Source organism: Lissotriton vulgaris, chromosome 2_1 (assembly GCF_964263255.1).
Source record: "Lissotriton vulgaris chromosome 2_1, aLisVul1.2, whole genome shotgun sequence".
NCBI classification, from domain to species: domain Eukaryota; kingdom Metazoa; phylum Chordata; class Amphibia; order Caudata; family Salamandridae; genus Lissotriton; species Lissotriton vulgaris.
This window is the reverse complement of record NC_141687.1, coordinates 772,049,923-772,071,880: the sequence shown is the minus strand read 5'-3', so window position 1 is coordinate 772,071,880 and position 21,958 is coordinate 772,049,923. Positions and strand designations below refer to the sequence as shown.

Below are 21,958 nucleotides of genomic sequence, written 5' to 3'. Positions count from 1 at the left end.
CCCCAGTTCAGACATGGCTATATGCAAATCAGTCTGACCCTGTGCCTCATGGGAACAGTCCAGCCCGAACTGCCAAGCCATGTCTTCCCTGGACCGGAAACAAGCTTCCGAGGACCGGTTTCTGGCATTCCAGCCGTCTTCATCCCGGCTTGCTTGAATCCAGTGGCAAAGTGAGCAAGGGACTCACATCTGAGCATACCCTGCCACACTTATGGCGGCCAAAAGCAGTACAAAAGGGGGTGGTGATGGACGGGGCATCTGAATCAATCAAACACTCACACCCAGTCAAAAGATCTGGGTTTAATCCATCACCGTTCTTTAGCCCACTCTGCCACCCCAGTTCAGACATGGCTATATGCAAATCAGTCTGACCCTGTGCCTCATGGGAACAGACCAGCCCGAACTGCCAAGCCCGGTCCTCGGAAGCTTGTTTCTGGTCCAGGGAAGATATGGCTTGGCAGTCGTTTCCCACTTCCAGACTACGGCCGACTTCCTGCACTCGCTGGTGTTCTCCATCAATGTGCCTAAGTCACCCCTGTGCCCCTCTAAGAAGCTCCTTTTAATCTGAGCGGTTCTGGACTCTGCGCAGTTTCGGGTTTATCCTCCCGAGCAGCCGGTTCGGGATATTTAGGCTCAGATTCCGATCTTTAAGCCTTTAACCCGAGTTTCGGTCAGGTTACGCTGCGGCTCCTGGGGCTGATGGCCTCCTGCATCCTTCTGGTGCATCACGCCAGGTGACGGATGCGAGCTCTGCAGTGGGACCTGAAGTTTCAGTGGGCACAGCATCAGGGCAACCTGTCCGACCATGTCCTGATCTCGGAGGGCACTGTGAGTGTTGCAGTGGTGGTTCACGAACCACGATTGGGTCAGTGGCAGATCCCTCTCCCTACCCCAACCGGAGCACGTAGTAGTGACAGATGCGTCCCTCCTGGGATTGGGGGGGCCACATGGGAGAGGCGGAGATCAGAGGCCTCTGGTCTCCGGCGGGATCCCGGCTCCATATCAACCTTGTGGAGCTGCGGGCGATCAGTCTTGCACTGAAGGCATTCCTTCCCTCTGTCCGGAGAAGTGTAGTGCAGGTGTTCACGGACAACACCACTGCCATGTGTTACTGCAACAAACAAGGCGGGGTGGTGTTGTGGACCCTTTGTCATGAGGCTCTGCGTCTCTGGACATGGCTGGAACACCAGGGCGTCACCCTGGTGTTTCAACACCTGGCAGGTTCCCTGAACGCCAGGGCGGACGAACTCAGTCGCTGGTGCATGATGGATCACGAATGGCGTCTGAACTCAGAAGTGGCGCAAGGTCTCTTTCAGCAGTGGGGTGAGCCTTGGTTAGATCTATTCGCCACCGAAGAGAACTCGCAATGTCATCAGTTCTGCGCGTTGGAATTTCCAAGACGGCACTCGCTCGTAGACACTTTTCGTTGCGAGTGGAGCTGCGGTCTGTTGTCACCTTTCCGCCTATACCACTTCTGCCCAGAGTGCTGAAGAAGATCATGCGAGACCGGGCCCAAGTCATCCTTGTGGCTCCGGACTGGGCACGAAGATACTGGTATCCCGAGCTACTCAGCATGTCAGTCGATTCCCTGATTCGTCTGCCTCTTCAGGAGGACTTCTGTCGCAGCAGAAGGGGACGGTCCTCCACCTGAACCTGTTCAGTCTCCACCTCCATACGTGGCGATTGAGCGGCGACAGCTGAGGCCATTTGACTTACCTCCTGAAGTCCATGATGTGATTCTGGCAGCCAGGCGTCCCTCCACAAAATAGGCATACGCCTGCAGGTGGAACAAATTTGTGGCATGGTGCACAGCAAAGGCTGTGGATCCACTCTCTGCCTCCATTTCAGAGGTTCTCCTCTTATTTCTCTTGCCCAGCAGGACTCTGCTCTGGGCACTATCAAGGGCTACCTCTCGGCCATATGAGCCTTCCTGATCGGCCTTCTCTTTTCAAGTTCCCTGTTGTAAATAGATTCTTGGAAGGCATCATGCGTAAGTGAGCTCCAGGCTCTATCTTCTAAACCTCCTTTCCTCTGTCCATCCGGACAAGGTTGTTCTGAGGACTCGTCCTTCTTTCCTGCCCAAGCTGGTTACAACCTTTTATATCGGGCAGTCCATCACCTTGCCCACCTTCTTTCTGCCTCCGCATCCCTCGAAAGAGGAAGAGAGGCTCCACCATCTGGACCCAAAACGTGCGCTCTCCTATCTAGACCGCACACGCCATTTCCGGGTGGACGACCAGCTCTTTGTTGATTACGTGGGCGCTAAGAAGGGACAGGTGGTGCACAAGCGGACCATCTCTCGTGGGTCCTCTTGTGCATCAAGATCTGTTATTCCTTGGCAAAAAAGGAGCCTCTTGTGGGACTATGGCCCATTACCCTCTGGCCACGGCAGCTACTACTGCCCTGGGTCGGGGAGTCCCCTTGCAGGACATCTGTCAGGCAGCTACGTGGGCCTCGCTGCACACGTTTGCTAGGCACTACTGTCTGGACAGCCAAGTCTGGAGAGATGGCTTTTTCGCCCGTTCCGTTCTCCAGGACTTTCTGGTGTGATCTTGGTTCGCAGACCTACCACCGGGGTTGGTATTGCTGGGTTATCAATTCTAAGGTAAGGAATCTAACACCAACCTGTTTCTTTTCAGATGCACAAGTTACTTACCTTCGGTAACGATATATCTGTAAGAAACAGTAGTTGGTGTTAGATTCCTTACCTCCCCACCCATCCTCCCCATTCTCCGAACCGATATCTAGGGTTAAGGTATCTCCCTTGAGGGCCTTAGTTTCTTGGCACCAGTATCAGTTTCTATCATGACTCTGCATTCCTGGTGCGGAAAGCTATGTACAGAACTGACGTCAGCGTGCAAATCTAAGTACTCCGACCTCATCCCGGCGATCACGACGACGGACGTGGAGCCGCAGACGACGCCTCCCGACGCGCAAGGGTACTGATGACGAAAACTTTCCAGATCCAGCCTGATGCCTGGGGATATTCTAAGGTAAGGAATCTAACACTAACTATTGTTTCTTACAGATATATCGTTACGGAAGATAAGTAACTTGTGCTTTAAGCCCTGTAAGGACTGTTGCAAACAAATGTCTGTGACAGGTCCTCGACACATTTGCCTGTGGTGCCTGGGGTCGAGCCATCACTCTAATGCTTGTGATAACTGCTAGTCAGTGAACCTGAAGGCCATACAAGACTACGCGGTGAAACTAGCCAAGCTCAAGAATACTTCTCAATAGGAGCAGTCCAAATCAAAAGTTTGATCCAGAAGTCACCTGAGTCGTTCCAGGGGTTGGTGGTTATCTCAGTCCAAATCTTCGAGTAGGTCAAAGAAAAAGATATAAAATCTAAGTGGAATTCGCCTTTCCCACCACTCTCCTCTGAGAAGGAACTGGGTTGGCACCATACATATCAATCTTGCTCCTGAATTTGTTCAACTTCAGAGCTGATCCAGCAACTTGTTCTGGCCGTCCCCACTCCTAAGCAGATCGAAGAGTTCCATGTGCCCATGCTCCGACGCTTCGTATCCTTGTTGATTTCTTTTGACCTGCCAGTGGGCCCCATGGAGCCAAGAGTGTCTCCACCTGAGTTACTACCTGTGTGTTCTCCCTCCGTGTCAGCTGGACTCTCAGAGCCCCTAACGGTGCTACCTCTATTCTTGATTCCATCTCCGGCACTTCAGTCCACTTATGCCAATGCTGATGCATTCTCTGTCGATTCTGGAAAAACAAGGTCCTTAATTGTCCTCTCTAACATTGAATCAGGGCTAATTCAATCTCAACTGAAACCGGCAGCCATTGAGGCTCCATTTCCTTCGCTTGTTGTGCTTTCACAGCGACAACAGCACACCTTGCATTCTCTGTTCAACACACGTTCAGATAATGATTACAATGCGGATGATGTTTGGCCAACCTTATCACAAGGAGAATTGGTATGATGACCTGCAGCTGGCTAGTGGCCTTGTTACCTCCCCTGAGCCCTGACTCCCCTCATCCCCTGGTCCGCCTCAATAAGGAGAGTTTCCTTTGACATGATTATGCCCAGAGTGAGAGAAGTTCTTGAACTCCAGCTTCCTACCTTGAAGGACATAACCAATGTACTTACTCAGGTTCTTTAGCCAGGGCAAATGACTGCATAACTCCTCTTGCCATTTAACGAGGCTGTTACGGACACCTTGTTTGGGGCATGTGCCAAACCTTATTCTGGTCCTACCTGTCAGCCCCAAAGAATTACACAGCTCCACCGCCACCGGCGACCATGCATTTTTATCTCTGCACCTTTCACCCAAAGGTTTGATGGTGCAGTTGTCTGCAAGCTAAAACAACCCCAAAACCTTCCTGGCCTGTCAGTTTGATCTGGACTGTTCGCATAAGAGCAGAGTGAAGATTGATTTGCATATGGCTTGGTTGAAACGTAGGTGGCATGGTGTGGAAAATAACGATGGATTGTGAGGCGGCCCAGAGTAACTACCAGTGGCTGAGATTATTTCAACCATTCCATTCAATACTTTTTATATGCCATAGAACTTTTACATAGATCGTACCCCAGAACACTGGGTGGATGATCAGCTTTTTGGGGAGTTCTCCGGAGCGAAAAAAAAGGCAAGAATGTGCAGAACAGAACCATCTCCCACTGAATCATGCTCCGCATTAAGATCTGCTATTCACTGGCTAAAAAGCAGCCTCTGGAAGGACTATATGGTCATCCTACCAGGGCCAAACCTGCTACCACAGATTTAGTTCATGGAGTCCCTGTACTAGACACTTGCCAGGCGGCTACTTGGGTGTCCCTCTATATGTTCACAAAGCATTGTTGTCTGGATAGTCCAGGTCACCAAAAGGGGCATTTTACCCGCTTGGTCCTGCAGGATTTTCAGATTTTAGTCCAGCCACTGATCCCACCTCCGAATAGGTACTGATTTTGGTATCTATTCAATAGGTTAGGAATCGGCGTCTAAAAGTCTCTATCAGGAGAACAAGTTATTTACCTTCCTTAACGCTCTCTGGTAATTAAACTAGCTGCAGAATCCTCACTGACCCGCTTATCCTACCCGTTCTGTGATTACTCTTTCCATTAATAAGATCCCAAAACTAGCAATCCGCACACTGGTCATACATATTTTCTTTTGGGGCTCTGCATCTAGGGGGCCTGGACTGTCTTGAAAGTAACTGACGTCAACGCATGGAGTGGCGATAGTCTCCGCACGTCATTTCTAGAGTAGAACAGCATCACAGCAGAGCCAGATCCTTTCTTACGCATAGGGAAAATTCAAAAGCTTACGTATCTGTGGCTAGATAGTCTCTACCAGAAAGAGCATCACTGAAGGCAAGTAACTTGTTAATAGTCACTTGGCGGTGATATTAGTATTACTGTACATTGATAATTGGCTGCTGAATGCAAACTCAACATAGCTGGTGGCAGACAATTTGAATGCCAAAGTGGTCCTGCTGTTCAATTTGAGATCTGTGGAACCTTTGCTTCATTGGGGCAGAACTTTGCTTCTCCCCGAGGGATTTGGGATATGAATCTGATGCTGCGGAAAGAGGCTTTTCTCCAGGCCTTAGCAGTTCTACAAGCCCTAGCAGTTATTTGCCTTCTTGACCTACTGGCTTCTTGCATCCTTCTGGTCACTCACACTTGCTGGCAATTTTAAGCCTTTCTGTGGTATCTCTCCCTCCATTAGTTTCAGCATTCGGACACTCTTGTGGACCTCCTCTAAGTTCAGTGCAATGGCTTCTGTAGGGTCTCGAAAGATCCCAAGTTAAAGGTGAGCACTCTGTCAACAATAGTTCTACACTCTGTGTTTGAGGTCATTCATAAGAAAGACACAAAACTGATGTCAGCACACCCGAGTGGCTCTTACATGCAGCTCTGCTCTGTCACATACAGGGTGGTAAGGAGCCAATGCAGAATGCACAACACAGCCAACCAGCGTGTGGCAGATCCGATTTGGCACCTAGAGATATTCTAAAGGTGAAGACTCTGGTTGGATTGTCCAGAGTGTTACAAAAGGTAAGTAACTTGTACTACAGGTAGAGCCGTACCACTTGCAGGAAAATAGTCCTGTTCAGTTGTTTCCAATGAGGCATTGTCACAAGAATCAAACACCCTACCCTGCACTCTGTTTCATTATACTTAGATGCAATGTGTTGACACATAAACTTAACTCACAGAGGTAAAGTATCTTACATGTTCCTATGTATGCATTTTCTCAAGTTGATATTTTGGCAGGGTGAACTTTTAACAGACTAGGTTCTACATGCTGGTTTTCTCCACTTGTAAAGATGGCCTAGGTTATGATAGTTAAATTTATATAGCGCACACCAGACATTGAAGTGTCTCCAGGCACTTGAAGCAAATAATATACTATTGATCTAGGAAGGAATATGCACTGGATTGGCCATGCTGAGTTTCAATACTGCAGGTTTCTAGGTTGGAGAGGACCCCATGAGTTGTCTCACTTAAACATCTGTAAATCCCACAATTTTTGTTTAGTTAATGATTCTGGTGCTGCATATTACAGGTGCTCACTCTCTTGAGTGCTTAAACCTCCTCACACCCAGGCTTGATGCATTTCAGCACTAGGATTAATTTTCTAAAATACATTTAAGTAATCTTTTACAGATTAGTAATTTAAGGTTTACTAATACACAAACATATATCTGTCAAAGTACGTTAGAGTAATAAAATGCTTATTTGCTTGTCAGAATATTTTAAATTCCCTTCGTTTCAATCTTTCTTCCTACTTGCTTAACTAGCAAATGTTAATTTATTGCATCCTTTCTTTGTCAGAATCTGATTTATTGGGCACTGTTGTACAATAAATGTCCTTTCATGATCTAATATCTGGTTGAACAGCAGTTTTGCATCTAATCAGTTTTACTCATATCTCCTCCTTATTTGCTTTTTACAGGTACTTGCCCCCTGAATGCTTTGTGGTAGGCAAAGAACCACCAAAGATTTCTAACAAAGTTGATGTGTGGTCCATTGGAGTGATATTCTTCCAGTGTCTTTACGGCAGGAAGGTAATAAACTTTAACATTCACCTCATCAGATAAAGCGGTGTGGAGATTTAGAAATTCAATGGTAATATTGTTTTTCAGCCTTTTGGTCACAACCAATCACAACAAGACATCTTACAAGAAAACACAATATTAAAAGCTACAGAAGTTCAGTTTCCAGTCAAACCTGTTGCAAGCAATGAAGCAAAGGTATGTGACACTAAAAACTTTTAACTGTAGCACCAGAAATAAAGTAAATTAAATATACCACTTGGTATTCTTATGTCAGCCCATCTTTTTCCAAACTGTTTAAAGCCATCTGACCAATTACAATGTGTTCATAAAGGGCCTTAGTAGCTTACAAACGTGTGATAAAACATTGTATGAGAAATGTTTGGGTTTGCATACTCCTGCCATCTAGTGTTGGGCATGGCTGTGTGAAAGTTGTTTTTATTTTGGGTTTTTCAAAGACTTCTTCTCAAGTCACGAGGTAAAGTGACTTCACCTATTGCTGGTAATATGCATGGTCATCGGCTCCATTGTTGGATTACTTTCTTTCTGCTGTCTCATTTGGAAGCGTGTTGCCAAGCTCTGGGTTGGCACCATTGTAGTGATCTCTTTTGTCCATCTTGGTTCCTTTTCCTTCAGTTGGTATTGATCTGATTGAGACTTCTTGCCGCAGACTCCTTACTGTAGATTTATCCCCAGGCATCAGACTGAATCTGGATATTTCTTGTGAGCAGAACCCCTGTGCGCCTGTAAGTAGTATGGCTCTCCATTGCATCATTTGCATAGTCTACACCGGAAGTGATGTGAGCGGTTCCTATATATGCTCCACCCCTGTGCACTGACGTTGGTTATTTTCCTTCTACGCCAGTTAGTTTAGATCTGGAAAAGTGCTATCCCTAGTCTTTTTTGACGGACCCTTTCTTGACTTTTTTTTGTTTTTGTTTGTCCAGGGCCTATGTTCATTCCCTAAAACTGCATTGAAGCCTATACCCAATTGGTATCTCTGGCCACAGGTCAGCCCCTGGTAAATGGTACCACAGGTACCCAGGGCACTGTGACCAGAGAAGGCCTCTAAGGGCTGCAGCACTTATTGTGCCACTTTTAGAGATCCTGTACCATTACACTCACACACTGCCTTTGCAGGCTGCGTGTTTTAGTGCAGAACAAAGTGAAGAGTCGACATGGCACACATCTCTGTGTGCCATGCCTACAACCCACTGTCCTGGCAGAGTTCAGTCACCCCTCTAGCTGGGTGCACTATACCAGTGGTGAGGGTACAGGTGCATGAGTCTTGTAACCCTACAGTGTCTAAGTCCATTCTTAGACATTGGAAGTGCAGTGCTGCCATTAAGAGTTTATGGGGCTGGAAGTTTGTCATTACGAACTCCACAGCACCTTATTCGCTACATTGAAAACTGAGAAGTTTGGTATCAAACTTCCCGGCACATTAAACCCACACTGATGCCAGTGTGGGATTGAATGAAAAATGCACACACAGGGCATCTTAAAGATGCCCCCTGAAAACTGACCTATCAATAGTGTTCGAGGCTGAGTGCCTGCTTTCAGCTGCCACCACCTGACATGTTTCTGGAACCCTGGGTTGAGAGCATGCTGCTCCCTCGGGGCTGAAACAATGGCCATCCTGGGATGAGCTACCAAGCCTCCTCCCCCAGGATGGGCAGAGTTTACCAAGGGGAAGCTTCAAAGGCTTGCCGCCTTAGTGAGCTTCCCCAGGCCCCTTGCTGCTTTCAGCAACTGGTCCCCACTGGTTCTGACCCCCAATTTGGGCAAGAGAACCAGCGGGAAAAACAAGTGAGGAAGAGATGTGTGTCCACCTCAGTCCACTCCACCCCTCAGGTGGGGGAGGCGAGGTGAAGCACAACTCTCAGTCCATGCCATCTTGAAGATGGGGGGACTCAGCCAACCAGGAACAGGCTCGTGCCCCACTCCTACTGGAGGATCGCATAATAGAGTTTGTACCCACCACAGGGAAGGAACCCATTGGTCCCTGCCTCTTACCTATCTGTAACACCCCTAAAACTAGTATTTAGGGGCACCCCTGAACCTTGCTTCCTCAGACAAGAAGAAACTACAAGAAGAGGAAGAAAAAGGATTAAAGAGCTGTGCAGCAGCTAACAAGAGGACGATGTGAGAAAGTGCCATCTTTCCACATGATATGCCCCCACATTTTGCTGAATTGCTTATGTTCTTTGACTGAGTGTGCCCCGGGTTCCTGCTAATCAGGAGCCCAGGGACTATGTCCCTTCCCTAAAGCTGTGCTGATGCCTAACCCCAATTGGCAACTCTGGCCACAGGTAGGTCCCTGGTAAATGGTACCCCATGTACCCAGTGCACTGTGACCAGAGAAGGTCCCTGAGGTCTGCAGCACGAATTGTGCCACCCTCAGAGGCCCTGCACCCTGACACAAACATACTGCCTGGCAGGCTGCGTGTCTGGGTGCAGAACAAAAGTGAAGAGTTGACATGGCACTCTGTGCCATGCCTGGGAACCACTGCCCATGCCTAGGTCAGTCACCCCTCTAGCTGGGTGCACTATGCCAGTGGTGAGGGCACAGAGGCATGAGCCCTGTGCCCCTACAGCATCAGTGTCCATTCACTGGCGTTGTAAGTGCAGTGTTCCATTACAGAGTATATGGTGCTGGGAGTTTGTCATTACGAACTCCACAGTACCATGATGGCTACACCGAAGATGGGGAAGTTTGATATCAAACTTCTCAGCACATTGTGCCCACGCTGAATCCAGTGTGGGCATCAATGTAAAATGCACGCCAAAGGGCACCTAAGAGTTGCTCCCTGAAACTGACCCACAACTAGTGTCTCTACTGAATGGCTGCTTCGGCTGCCACCAGACAAGACTCAGTGCCAGACCACTGGGACGAGAGCCATCTGCTCTCGAGGTCTGCACAATGCACGTCCTGGGTGAAGGTGCTAGGCCTCCTCCCCCAGGATGGGCAGGAGCAGCTTCGTAGGCATGCCGTCTTTGTGAGCTACTCCAGACCACTTGCTGTACTCCGCAACTGGTCCCCACCGGTTATGACCCCCACTCTGGCGGGGAGACTGGCGGGAAACCCGAAGTGGGGAAAGGAGGTGTGCCCACCTCTGCCAACACCACCCCTCAGGTGGGAGAGGAGAGGTGAAGCACAACTCCGGGGTCTCGCCATCTTGAAGATGAGGAGCCCTGCCCAATCACAAATAAGCTCCTGCCCCCCTCCCACTGGAGAGTTTCAGGATAGAGGGTGTACTCACTCCAGGAAAGGGACCCATTAGTCCTTACCCTTGCACTGCCTGTAATGCCCCTAAATTCAGTGTTTAGGGGTCCCCTGAACCTTGCTTTAACAGATCAAGATCGCAACAAGAAGACCAGAAGAACTGCCGTGCAGCCAGCTAACAAGAAGACGACAACCACTGACTTGGCCCCAGCCCCACAGGCCTGTCTACCTTCGAACCGGCTACTGCGGACCCCGGCTTCTACAAACAGCCAGCAACCTCACAAACCCCGGAGGACCTGACTGCCTTGCTCTTAAAAAGACCTTGACTACTGTGAACGGCAGACCCTGTTCAAACCAGCACTCTCTGGCCCCGGCCTGAGAACGTGAATCCTGCCCACGCCGAACCCTTCCCGAGCTGAAGTGGACAAAGACCCCCGTGAAGGTCACCCCAGGCAAATGTGACCTCAGTCCCAGCGACCAAAGACCCTCCTCGACACTCCTGATGATGCCTGCAGCCTCAACACAAGGGACCCCTTCAACCGCGACCTCCAGAGGGTAAGATTTCCGACTTCACAAGACACACCTGCACCCGTCGCCCTACGGCCCGAGTGCCTCAACCAAGGGTGCCTGCCCAACCTTCAACCATCCAACTTACCCATCGAAGTGGTGGTCTCACCTGAAGAATCTCCTTCACAGAGTTTGCAGCCTTTGTTCGTTTTGCAGTGTTTCCATTGCAATCCATTGAGCGCCCGACTGCTCAAAAGCACACTGCACCCAGCCGCCCCAATGCCGCTGGGGGTGCACCAACTGTGCTGTCCGAATTCTCCACTTGCCCTGAGCAAGTGACCCTAAGCTTTGTTCCCACAGCCGCATGGTCTGCCTGCTAGCAGCCACCAACCAAAGACCCCCTAACCGCCATAGGCTAACCTTCTGCACGTGGCTGCCCATGTGCCGCTGAGGGTGCAACCAGAGTGCAACTGCGAACCTGGGAGACCCCGGAGTCTAACCCCAAAACCCTAACTCTTCTGGTCGAGTACTTACCCCGAAGTCGATAACCTGCTTTCTCTCCATTGTTAACATTGACTGTTTTTTCCTAGAATTTCTTCCAAGTGTCAATTTTCTAAAAAGTGAAATATTGCTTAAAAATTGTCTGTTTGGTAAAAACAAATTTACTCACCTGCTTGCAAGAAAGGTCCCAGTGCTGGATCTAGGTACCCAGCACTGAATAGGAAAAGTAATTGTAATTATACTTAAACCTATAATACCATTTCCTTCCATAGGATAACATTGGCAGGTTTTCTCCAAATTTCCTCTAAGTGTAGATTTTAGAAACTTTGAAACTTGCTTTTAAAAACGTCTGAATAACCAAATAGTTTTCCTCCAACTGCTTGTAGGAAATGCACCATGTCTGAATCCAGGATTCAGCCCTGTGTAAGGAAAGTGTTTGTAAAGTAATTCTATTGCAGTTTACTTAAAATTCCCATTGAGCTCAATGTTAAATGTGTACCAAGTATTGCATTGCCTTGCATCCCCTGTACTACATATTGCTTCAAAGTCCTATTGTACATTCAAAGCATTCAGCATAAGCATCTTACTACTGTAAAGTATTTTATGCAAATCTGTACCAGACTTGCCTGGTTCTAAAATAAACTAATTGTATACATTTTTATACAAAACCCATTGGTCTCGAGTTCAGTCTCTGAGTGTGTGAACCTTGTGTGATAATGGAGTGTGGACAATAAATGCATTAACACTGTCCTCTGATACTGCCTTACTGCAAGACAAAGCTACCACTAATAGAGGGTAAGGTTCTATCTAACTTTAACCTCTGCCTAACTCTGGGGACTGCTGGACTCTGTGCACACTGTACTTACTTTGGTGCAGTATATACAGAGCCACTTTCTTACAGAAGACACCCACTGACTTGGCCCTCAGCCCTACCGGCCTGTCTCCACCTCAAACCTGCTTCTGCGAAATCCCAGGGTGTCCTGCAGCACGCAACCCTGAAAACCCTGGAGGATCTGCCTGCCTTCAACAGCAAAGACTTTATCTCCCATGAACACCGGATTTGTTCATCTGCAACCTCTGTCCTTGGCCGGAAACCAAGAATCTGCACCACTCTGCATTGTCCATGGCCCTAGCTCGAGTGGGGAAAACCCACGAGTAGGTCACCCCGACAATCCTGACCCGAGATCCGGGGACCCCTGACCTGCCTCAAGCTGACGCCTGCAGTTTAGACTCCAGAAGGCCCACCTAACCGCAATCAGGAGCTGATAAGAAGATCTGACCCAAAAAGGCACCCCTGCACCTGACGCCCCACGGCCTTGTATGCTCAAATCGACGGTGCCTAACCAATCCCTAACTTCCCATCTTACCTCTCGAAGTGGTGGTCGCACCCGGAAGACCTTCGTCCCCCAGCCTGCAGTACTTTTGCAAACCGGAGGTTCTTCATTGAAAACAGGGTGTCCAACATCGAAACAGCACTCTGCACCCGGCCGCGCTAGTGCCATTGGGGGTGAACCTTTGATGCTACTTTGTTTACCCATTTGCCCTGAGCTAAAGTCCAAGAGCTGTGCTCCCACAACCCAGTGGCCTGCTTGCCACCAGCCACCAATCGGAGACCACCCTATCCCCCATTGGATAACATTGGGCCTACCCACTCTGCACCCTTGATCCTGGGGGACCCCTGAGTCTACCCCCTGAACCTCAACTCCCACTACCAAATACCTCAAAACTGATAACACGATTTTCCTCCATATGATAACATTGACTATTTTTCTGTGAAACTTTTTTAAGTGTGGAGTTTGAGAAACTAAAGAAATTATTTAAAATTGCATAATCTAACAAAATGTTTTTACTTACCTGTTTTCAGGAAATGTCCCAGAGTAGCATCTAGGTATACTACTCTGTGTAAGCCTAGTAATCTCAAAAGTTACTTGCCTGCTATTTTACTAAAAAAAAACTATTCAAGTCTGTGTACTGCATTTACTAAGTATTGGATTTCTCTGCATCCATACTGTAAATCAAACCAAAGTGAATATACAATTATCCTTCAAACTGTATTTCAATTGTATACCTACTGTAAAGTACTTATTGCTTACCTGTGCCAGGCTTGCTTGGTTCTAGAAAATAAAATAACTAAAAGAATATTTTTATACAAAAATAATTGATCTGAAGTTCAGTGTTTGAGTTTGTGAATTCATTGGCTGACTGAGTGTGTACAACAAATGCTTAACACTGTCCTCTGATACTGCTTTACTGCTAGACACATTACCACAAATAGAGTAAGGTTCTGTATAACTTTACCTCTGCCTAACTTTGGGGTTCCACTGGACTCTGTGCACACTATACCTCACTTTGGTATAGTATATACAGAGCCAGTTTCCTACAACCGGTCTCCTGGTGTGTCAGGTATGTATACTAGTAAAGCTGTCACCAACCAACTTTGGTGATGGACCCACATTTGAAATGTTTCTGGTGCATGGAGCGCAATCGCAACTTGAAGACCTGCGCCATTCACCCCAACGCCTTGAGCGAGCGGTTCTTCAAGCGTCTCTATGTGCGATGCTGCGAGGGTCTCGTTCAAAAGGAAGGTCTAGAGATCGGTCGCTGAGCCATTCCAGGTGCTTGTCGTCAGTCAGTCATCTAGGAAAGTGGGTAAGTCTTTCAAGAGGAAGAAAAGTAAGAAGTTGAAGAGGTCTACAACTTTGCCCAATCAGACGAAGTCTTCCAATGAGACAAGGGAGCGTATGCCTTAAAAGTAGCTCTGTGATAGAGCCTGAGCCCCCTCCACACCTTTCAGAGTTTCCAGGAGCCGGCGTGACCCACTCTACGTGAATTCAATGAAGCCATGCACCTCGTATTTCGGTGTCCTGTTCCCACTGGAGTTCCTTCGGGCTACACATGCTTGGGAGGAATCCTCTTCTGGTCTTCTAGTGGGTTCGCCCTCTGCCAGTCGAGCCCCCTGGTTCCTTTGATGGATCCGCAGCAGCACTGGTCATACCACCTAGATCTTCCCTGCCCCTGCTCCAATACTGATGCTACCAGCGTTATCCCATCGTCATCCCCGACACAGAGCCAGAATGGCGGTGCCCGTCTTCACACCCGACCGGTGGCAATTTACGCCCCCCCGATCGGAGTCTTTGCTTTTTAGGTCTCGCACCTGCGATGGCAGGGCGATGCCCTGCTGTCGCAGAAGAGGCCTATTGTCGGCGGTTCTGCTTACAAGGACTAAAAGAGGAGACCAGAGACTGGCACGCGCCCCTGGCGGAATCGGATCAGGTCGCGTGCGCGTTCACCATCTCCTGTCTCCCTTTTAGCTCCTTGTAAGCAGACACACACAAGCGCACACACAGAGACACACGCACACACACAAGGGCACATGCATGCACGCACACATACATACACCGCCCCCCCTGCCGCCGCGCACTCTCACACACAAGCGCACAGACATACCCCCCCCCCATCCCTCCCCCTCTGCGCCCTACAACTAAGCCCTACTCCACAAACGGGCACACACACACATTCCCCCACCCCCCACTCACCGGGCTCTTTCCACGTGTCCCTCTCCCTCCGCAGCGGGTCAGTGTCGGCATCAGGCTCCGTGTCTTCTCCAGCGATCCTCAGCTTGCGTGCACGCTCACGGCGACAGCGTCTAGTGCGCTCCCACCGCTCTTTCAGTTTCGCGCCCGGCGTTGTTGGTCTTTTTTTTCTTAAATGCCACCAAGGATGCTTTATTTATATAGCTCTTTGCCAGCTTCTCATATTTTTGTTAAACCGGCTTTGCTGCATGAAGTGACTATTCTGCATGCCAAAACCACTGGAGGTGTATTGACACTGTAGTGATGCAGCCCGAGATGTAAATGGGTGGTGTATCTATAGAAGTTTAAATTGCGGTTCTGGCTTTCTCGCAGGCTACGTACTGTTTGTTATCTTATGTTGGGCTCTGAAGTCATACTGGCTTCCTGAAACCCTTGTGCCTTATTGGTAGCCTGACTTGCCCTGTCTGGCTAATTATAAAGCTGGCAGTGTTGGCGAACTGTGGTGACGGCCACCCTCCAAATCAATACCTAGTGCTGAGACCATAGGATTTCATAATTGTAGGTCTCGCCTAGGCATCGCTTCCTCTGTCTCTTCAAGACAGCTGTGTTCAGGATATGGGCATAACGTTTTAGGTGTTGCCTAGGCAGTGCCTGTTTTAAAAGCAGCCACTGTACTTTCCATAGGCAACTCCAGCCTGAGCAGTGCAGTGTGTGCGTAGCGGGAGGACTGCAAGGAGCTCGGATGGGGGAAGGCTCATGATCCTCAAGTAAAAAGTTAGCAACAGATGCAGCGCTCACTGCCCAGGCTCCGCATCATCTATTGCAGCACGGAATCCCTGCGTTGTCAGAAGCCGCGACACCCCCACCCCCTCCCCCCTCATCACCCGCTCCGTATGCCGGCAGCGCTTCCAGTGCTGACAATTACGTTGACGACAGCCACTCGGACATCTTACGAACCCCTCTGCCGTCCCTACATGTGTTAACCTTGCATTTGTTTTTCTGGGACACATTCAGCTGAATGGTACACCAACACCGTTCTAGCATGCAATTTTGTTCGTGAATAGCAAGGCAAGCAGTATTGAACAATAGCTTTTTTTAACATTAATATTATTCCCTACAATACGTTTTTGCACTAAATGTTATAAGTAACCGACATTTTTTTTTGGTGTATTTAGTGGGACTCAGTTAATTGACCATTAATGGATGTGAGGAGGAATTGGCCTTTGTGTTGTCAACTCCTCACGCTAATTACAACATTTCCAAAATGGGACACAGGCAAACAGAAAATGAGTCGCACATTGACCTTTTTAAATCCACACCCCATCCATTAAAAATAGCATAGAGTCAATGTATAGGGACAAATGGGTGGCATAGGTAAGTAACCCTAGCATAATGTTGATGCTGCTGTCTAGCAAGTTGATGTTAATGAGAATAAAAATTTCCCTGCTGCTTTTCTGTTTTTTTTTGTTACTTTTCCCCCATCTTGTTAATACTCATGTAACCACTGTCGGAACAAATTCAACATCTCACTTCTACTGGTGACTCAAGCAGATCCATAACCAGTCAACTTCAGGTTTTATTCCTTGTCCTTTGTTATACTTGGACCCCTATCTCCATCACTTTTTTCTCTTCATGGACATTCTAACCATCAGTAACCCTTGTCTGTATACATACTCCCAGACCTACCCTGAGCTTTTCTAGCTCCTTTGCCAACTTTTTGGGCCCACAACAATAAGTACCTTGTGTCACAGCTGCTCAGATCTAAGACCCATGGTGCATTGGGTTGTATTCAGGCTGCTTTCTAATGGGCAGTTTGTAATGTATGTTAGTTTAGTTTCATTTATATATCGCTTTATATCCAGGATGACATGCTGAAGAACTCTGGGTGAATGATTAGCATGTTATTTCATAGGGTGTAATTGGTTGAAAGAATGTCTGTAGTGCACTCTAAGGAAAGTAGTTTAGTGTTCTGCATGATGATTTGTGGCTTGGTGTTTGTGTTGGGATCCTGTATCTGCGCTTAAGTGTGAACTGAAGGAAAATTAGATCTATGTGAAAATGTAGCTGTGTCTACCATCGTTAAGTCGGATATTGGTGCCTCCCCACTGCTATGAACAAGCATTAGCAATGCAATAGGTCTCGCATTTGCGAGAGTTTAACCTATTGGCATTGTAATTGACAATGTCTTTTATTTACGTTTTAAAAACCAAGACATAAATAAAAGGCATTGCCATTTACAATGCCAATGGTTCAAACTCTAATAACTGCGAGACCTATTGCATTGCAAATGCTTGTTTCCTATGGCTCTAGATTTGGGAATGACTGGGAGGGGCAACCGAACCCTTGTGTATGCAAGGCACTAGATGACAATGAGTACACCTGGTATGAGTATCTGGCAGATGCCAGCAGCCTGGACACCTCCCAACACTACCGTGGCTACGGAGGAGAGTGCCTCATTTGCAATGGTGGTGAGGAGGGCAGCTGAGGTCCTCAATCTTCCACTGCCCTCAGTGGCTTTCAAGAAAAACGTCTTGACGGAGGTGCTTCAACCGGGAGTTACCCAATTTAAACCGTTTCTCCCTTTTAACAAAACCCAGACGTCCTACTTGTGACCTGGTCCAAGCCTCATTCAAAAAAGTAGAGAGGGTGTCCACTTACCCAAAGGGGCAAGGCACCGTGTAGACTATCAAGTCAAAATTAAGATACCCGTTGGGCTTTTAAATCCAAAATACAATCACACACTACACCTTCGTCCCAATCCTATTTCAAACTTCATTCACCCTAGATAGTATCAAGGTTCAAAACCACACCCATATACTTTTATAAAAATAGATTATACTCTTTTATTATCTGAAAGACTATTAGTTATAGATTCCTTACCTAAGAATTACCCCCAGGCGTCAGACTGGATCCAGAGAAAGCTTTACTTAGCAGTACCTCTGCACGTCGGTAGGTGGTGTCGGTCGAATCCGCGTCCGTCGGTGGCGTCCTGGTCGCCAGGATGATGTTGCGGTGTCTACTTAGACGCCGCCCCTGCCCCGCTGACGTCCGTTCTTCCTTTTTCTGCGTAGGCCAGCGCAGATCAGGAGAGATCTTGCCCTTTAATCGCTTTTTGACTAACCTTTTTCGACTTTGCCGACGTCTTTTGAGTCTTCCGACTCCTCGTGCACGAGAGGTGTCCAGCCCAGTTTCAAGCCTTTTGACTCCTGTCACAAGTTGATGACGGTCACCGAACGCACCTTGTGTGTCTTTGGTGCCTGGAGCGCGACCACAACCCGAAGTCCTGCTCCGACTGCCGGGCCCTGAACACAAAGTCTTTGCGGGAGCGGTCCCAAAAGCTTTTGGAGGCTCAGCAATCTGCTCTGTGCCGATTAGAGGTCCTGGTCGCGGGACCAGTCGCGGAGCCATCACCATTCGTCATTGAAGTCTTCAAACTCTTAGGGTAAGTCGAAGCATAAGAAGGCGGCGAAGAAGCATCGTCGCACTTCGCTTTCTCCCCATCCGTCGACCAGCACGAAGCAGGACCCGGAGCGTCGCTCTCTGGCTCCTTCCTCCGAGTCCGCTGGGATGGCTTTGCGCTTCCCTCGCATTCCCTGAGCCGGAGCAGCCCATGCCCAGCTTCACCAATTTTACGAAATGCTACACTGCATCTTTGGCCAGCCCGACTCTGCAGGCATGTCTTCGGGCCCCATAGACTCCGCTGGGTGCCCTAGGCCTTCGAAACCGGAGGCTCCGGCTCCTCAAGGTAGCTTCCCTGGTGCCGATTCCAGTGACAACGCCAATTATGCCCCCAACCAGAGTCGCCCCCAGCCTCACCCCCTATAGGGACATGGCTCCGGACCGACATCAGTACCAGCGCTGGAGGGTACATTTGTCCCACTGTTCATTCCTTGCGTACCCTACCGCCCTGAGTGGCAGCCAGAGGACGACTGGGAGGGGTCTGTTGACCCTCTAGCAGATCAACTTGAGTAGCAGGACTGGTGAGAGGAGTTAGGTGATGCCAGTGGTCTGGATACCTCCCCAGACCTTGGTATGCTTTCTCCCCCTACCGTGGCCACGGAGGAGGGAACTTGCTACTCTGTGGTGTTAAGCAGGGCGGCTGAGGTGGTTGTCAGGACTAACCTCCGGACTGAGGTGCTTCAGCCGTCAACAGCCTCTTTGGAGCCCCTGCTGCCTTTTAATGAGGCCCTTACTGACGTCCTTCTAGGCACTAGGTCCAAGCGCAGCACGGGGGCCCCTGTGGACAGGATGGTTGCCAGACGCCACCGCCTCGCCCCAGGGGACCCACTTTTCCTCTCCCAACACCCTACCCCGGAGAGCTTGGTGGTCCAAACCTCATCCTCAAAAGGCGCATTCCCTACTGCTCCCCCTGATAGAGAATCCGAGAAGGTGGACCATCTTGGGAAGATGTTTTCTTCTGCCAGCGTAGGACAGCGGTCGGTGAACACCGCATGTCTCTTGGGCCATTAGACACACACTTTGTGGGATATGGGTGCGCAGTGCTGCCGCAGTGCAAAGAGGAGGCCAGGGCTGTGCTCACCTGTGCTGTTGCTGAGGGTCGGGGCGCAGCAAAATTCACCATCCGGTGTGGGCTGGATACCGCCGGATCCTTGGGCCTTGCTGCAACTTCTCGCCCCATCCAGTCTGCCTTTCGCGGCTACATAAGGGGGTACCCCAACACGTTCCACCCAGAGCCTTCGGGTGGCGCAAGCTACCCAGCCTCTGACGGATCTGGTTTCTCAGTGGACTAATGTGTCCATTGCAGGGGCTTGTGTTCGACCTCATGGTCACAGGTTCAAATCCCGGTGGGTCCACTCAGCCTTTTATCCGTCTGAGGTAGATAAAATGAGTACCATTGAGTTGGGTAACAATGAACATCTGTTATTCAGCGCCAAGAGCCCTCTGGGTGAACGTGCGCTTTACAAATACACATGTTATGTCTACATGGCTGGGGACGTGGGTCTGGGGGCCAGTGGGCGGCCCAGTCCACCAATGCCCCCCCCTTGCAGCAGCCTTCAAGCCTTCCTAGTCCGACTTTTCAGGGCCACCAGTTGCCAGTGGGCGACAGGATCTGCCATCACCTCCCCCACTGGCACAGCATCACGTCAAGACAGGTGGGTTTTGCAGATAGTCCGAAGGGGCTACTCCCTCCCCTTTGAGACTACTGACCCTCCATCGCACGTCAGAGGATCATTTGACCCTTCTTCGTCAGGAAGTTACGGCTCTTAGCCAAGGGAACTATCGAACATTTCACTGGGTCAGAAGAAGGTCGTGGTTGCTACTCCCACTACATCCTGGTACCCAAGAAGGATAAAGGCCTACGTCCTATCTTAGAACTCAGAGACGTCAACTGTTTCCTCCGAAGGAGAAGTTCTAGATCTTAACCTTCGCTCAGGTCTTGTCTCCCCTCGACCCTGCAGACTGGATGGTAGCGTTGGACTTGCCGGACACTTACTTTCACATCCCTGTCTTGCCTGACTACCGGCTTCACCTGCGGTTCACAGTAGGCCATGAGCATTTTCAGTTTATTGTGCTCCCCTTTGGACTTACCAGCACCCCTCAGTGTTCACAAAAGTGATGGCAGTGGTTGCAACTCATCTGCGCAGATCAGGGGTTCTAGTCTTCCCCTAAATCGACGACTGGCTGTTGAAGGCGGGCTCGCCCCAGGCTGTCGTCCCCCACCTCCAGACTACGGCGGACCTCCTGCATTCGATGTTGTTCAATTCTGGACACAGTGCAGTTTCGGGTCTATCCTCCCGAACAGCGAGTCCGGGATATTCGGGCTATGATACCGATGTTGCAGCCTCTATCCCGGATTTCGGTGAGACTGACACTGAGGCTTTTGGGCCTCATGGCCCCCTGTTTCCTGCTGGTGGATCATGCCAGATGGCATATGCAGGCTCTGCAGTGGGACCTGAAGTTCCAGCAACAGGGGAATCTTTCAGATGTCGTCCAGATCTCTGAGGAGACTGCAAGTCAGTTGGAGTGGTGGCTTACAAACTAGAATTGGGTCAACGGCAAATCTCTTTCCCATCCCCAAATGCGTCACTCCTGGGATGAGGTGGCCACATGGGAGAGGCGGAGATCAGAGGCCTGTGGTCTCTGGCGGAGTCCGGGCTCCACATTAAACCTCTGGAGCTCTGGCTGATTTGTCATGCACTGAAGGCATTCCTTCCTTTTGTCAAAGGAAGAGTAGTGCAGGTGTTCATGGACAACACCACCGCCATGTGGTACTACAACAGAGCGGGTGGGGTTATGCACCCTATGTCAAGAGGCTCTTCGCCTTTGGACATGGCTGGAACATCAGGGAATATCTCTAGTGGTTCAGCACCTCGCAGGTTCCCTGAACGCCAGGGCGGACAAACTCAGCCACCAGTGCTTGATGAATCACGAATGGCATCTTCACTCTGAGGTGGTGCAAGGTCTCTTTCAGCAGTGGGAAGAGCTTTGATTAGATTTGTTCGCCACCAAAGAGAATGCGCAAGGTCAGCAGTTCTGCGCGCTGATTTTTCCAAGGTGACACTCGCTCGGCAACGCCTTTCGTAGCGAGTGGACTTGCGGTCTTCTGTACTCCTTTCCGCCTGTACCACTTATGCCCAGAGTGCTGAAGAAGATCAAGTGTGACCGGGCCTAAGTCATTCTTGTGGCTCTGGACTGGGCATGAGAGTCTGGCCATCGATACTCCAGTCAGACTGCCTTTTTGGGAGGATCTTCTGTCGCAGCAGCAGGGGACGGTCCTCCACACAAACCTGTCTAGCCACCACCTTCTTGCGCGGAGATTGAGCGGAGACAGTTTACCGCTTTCGTCCGTCCTCCCTAAATCTGTAACGTTATCTTGGCAGTCAGGCGTCCCTCCACTAAAACGATATATGCTTGCAGGTGGAACAAATTTGTGGCATGGTGCACAGCAGATCCCCTTTCTGCCCCTCTTTCCGAGGTCCTTCTGTTTCTCCTCTCTTTGGCCCGGCAGGGCTCTGCTCTGGGCACTATCAAAGGTTATCTTTCGGCTATCTCCGCCTTTCTACGGCTTCCAGATCAGCCTTCTCTTTTTTAAGTACCCGGTTGTTAACCACTTCTCCAAAGACATTATGCATACGTTTCCACCCATGCCTTTCATAATGCCTCAGTGGGACTTGAATCTTGTCTTGACCTTTCTGATGTGTTCCCCCTTTTGAGC

The 21,958-nt window shown here is 49.4% G+C and overlaps 1 protein-coding gene across 7 annotated transcripts in view; it reads left to right on the top strand.

Annotated features, from left to right (window-relative positions):
* TLK1 (tousled like kinase 1) overlaps nt 1-21,958 on the top strand; it is an 877,117-nt gene that overhangs the window by 802,540 nt on the left and 52,619 nt on the right. For all 7 annotated transcript variants that reach the window (XM_086956115.1, XM_086956118.1, XM_086956116.1 and 4 more), the window contains 2 exons: nt 6,915-7,026; nt 7,105-7,212. In XM_086956115.1, the coding sequence (XP_086812241.1) occupies nt 6,915-7,026; nt 7,105-7,212 (220 nt within the window). The remainder of the gene's footprint in view (nt 1-6,914; nt 7,027-7,104; nt 7,213-21,958) is intronic.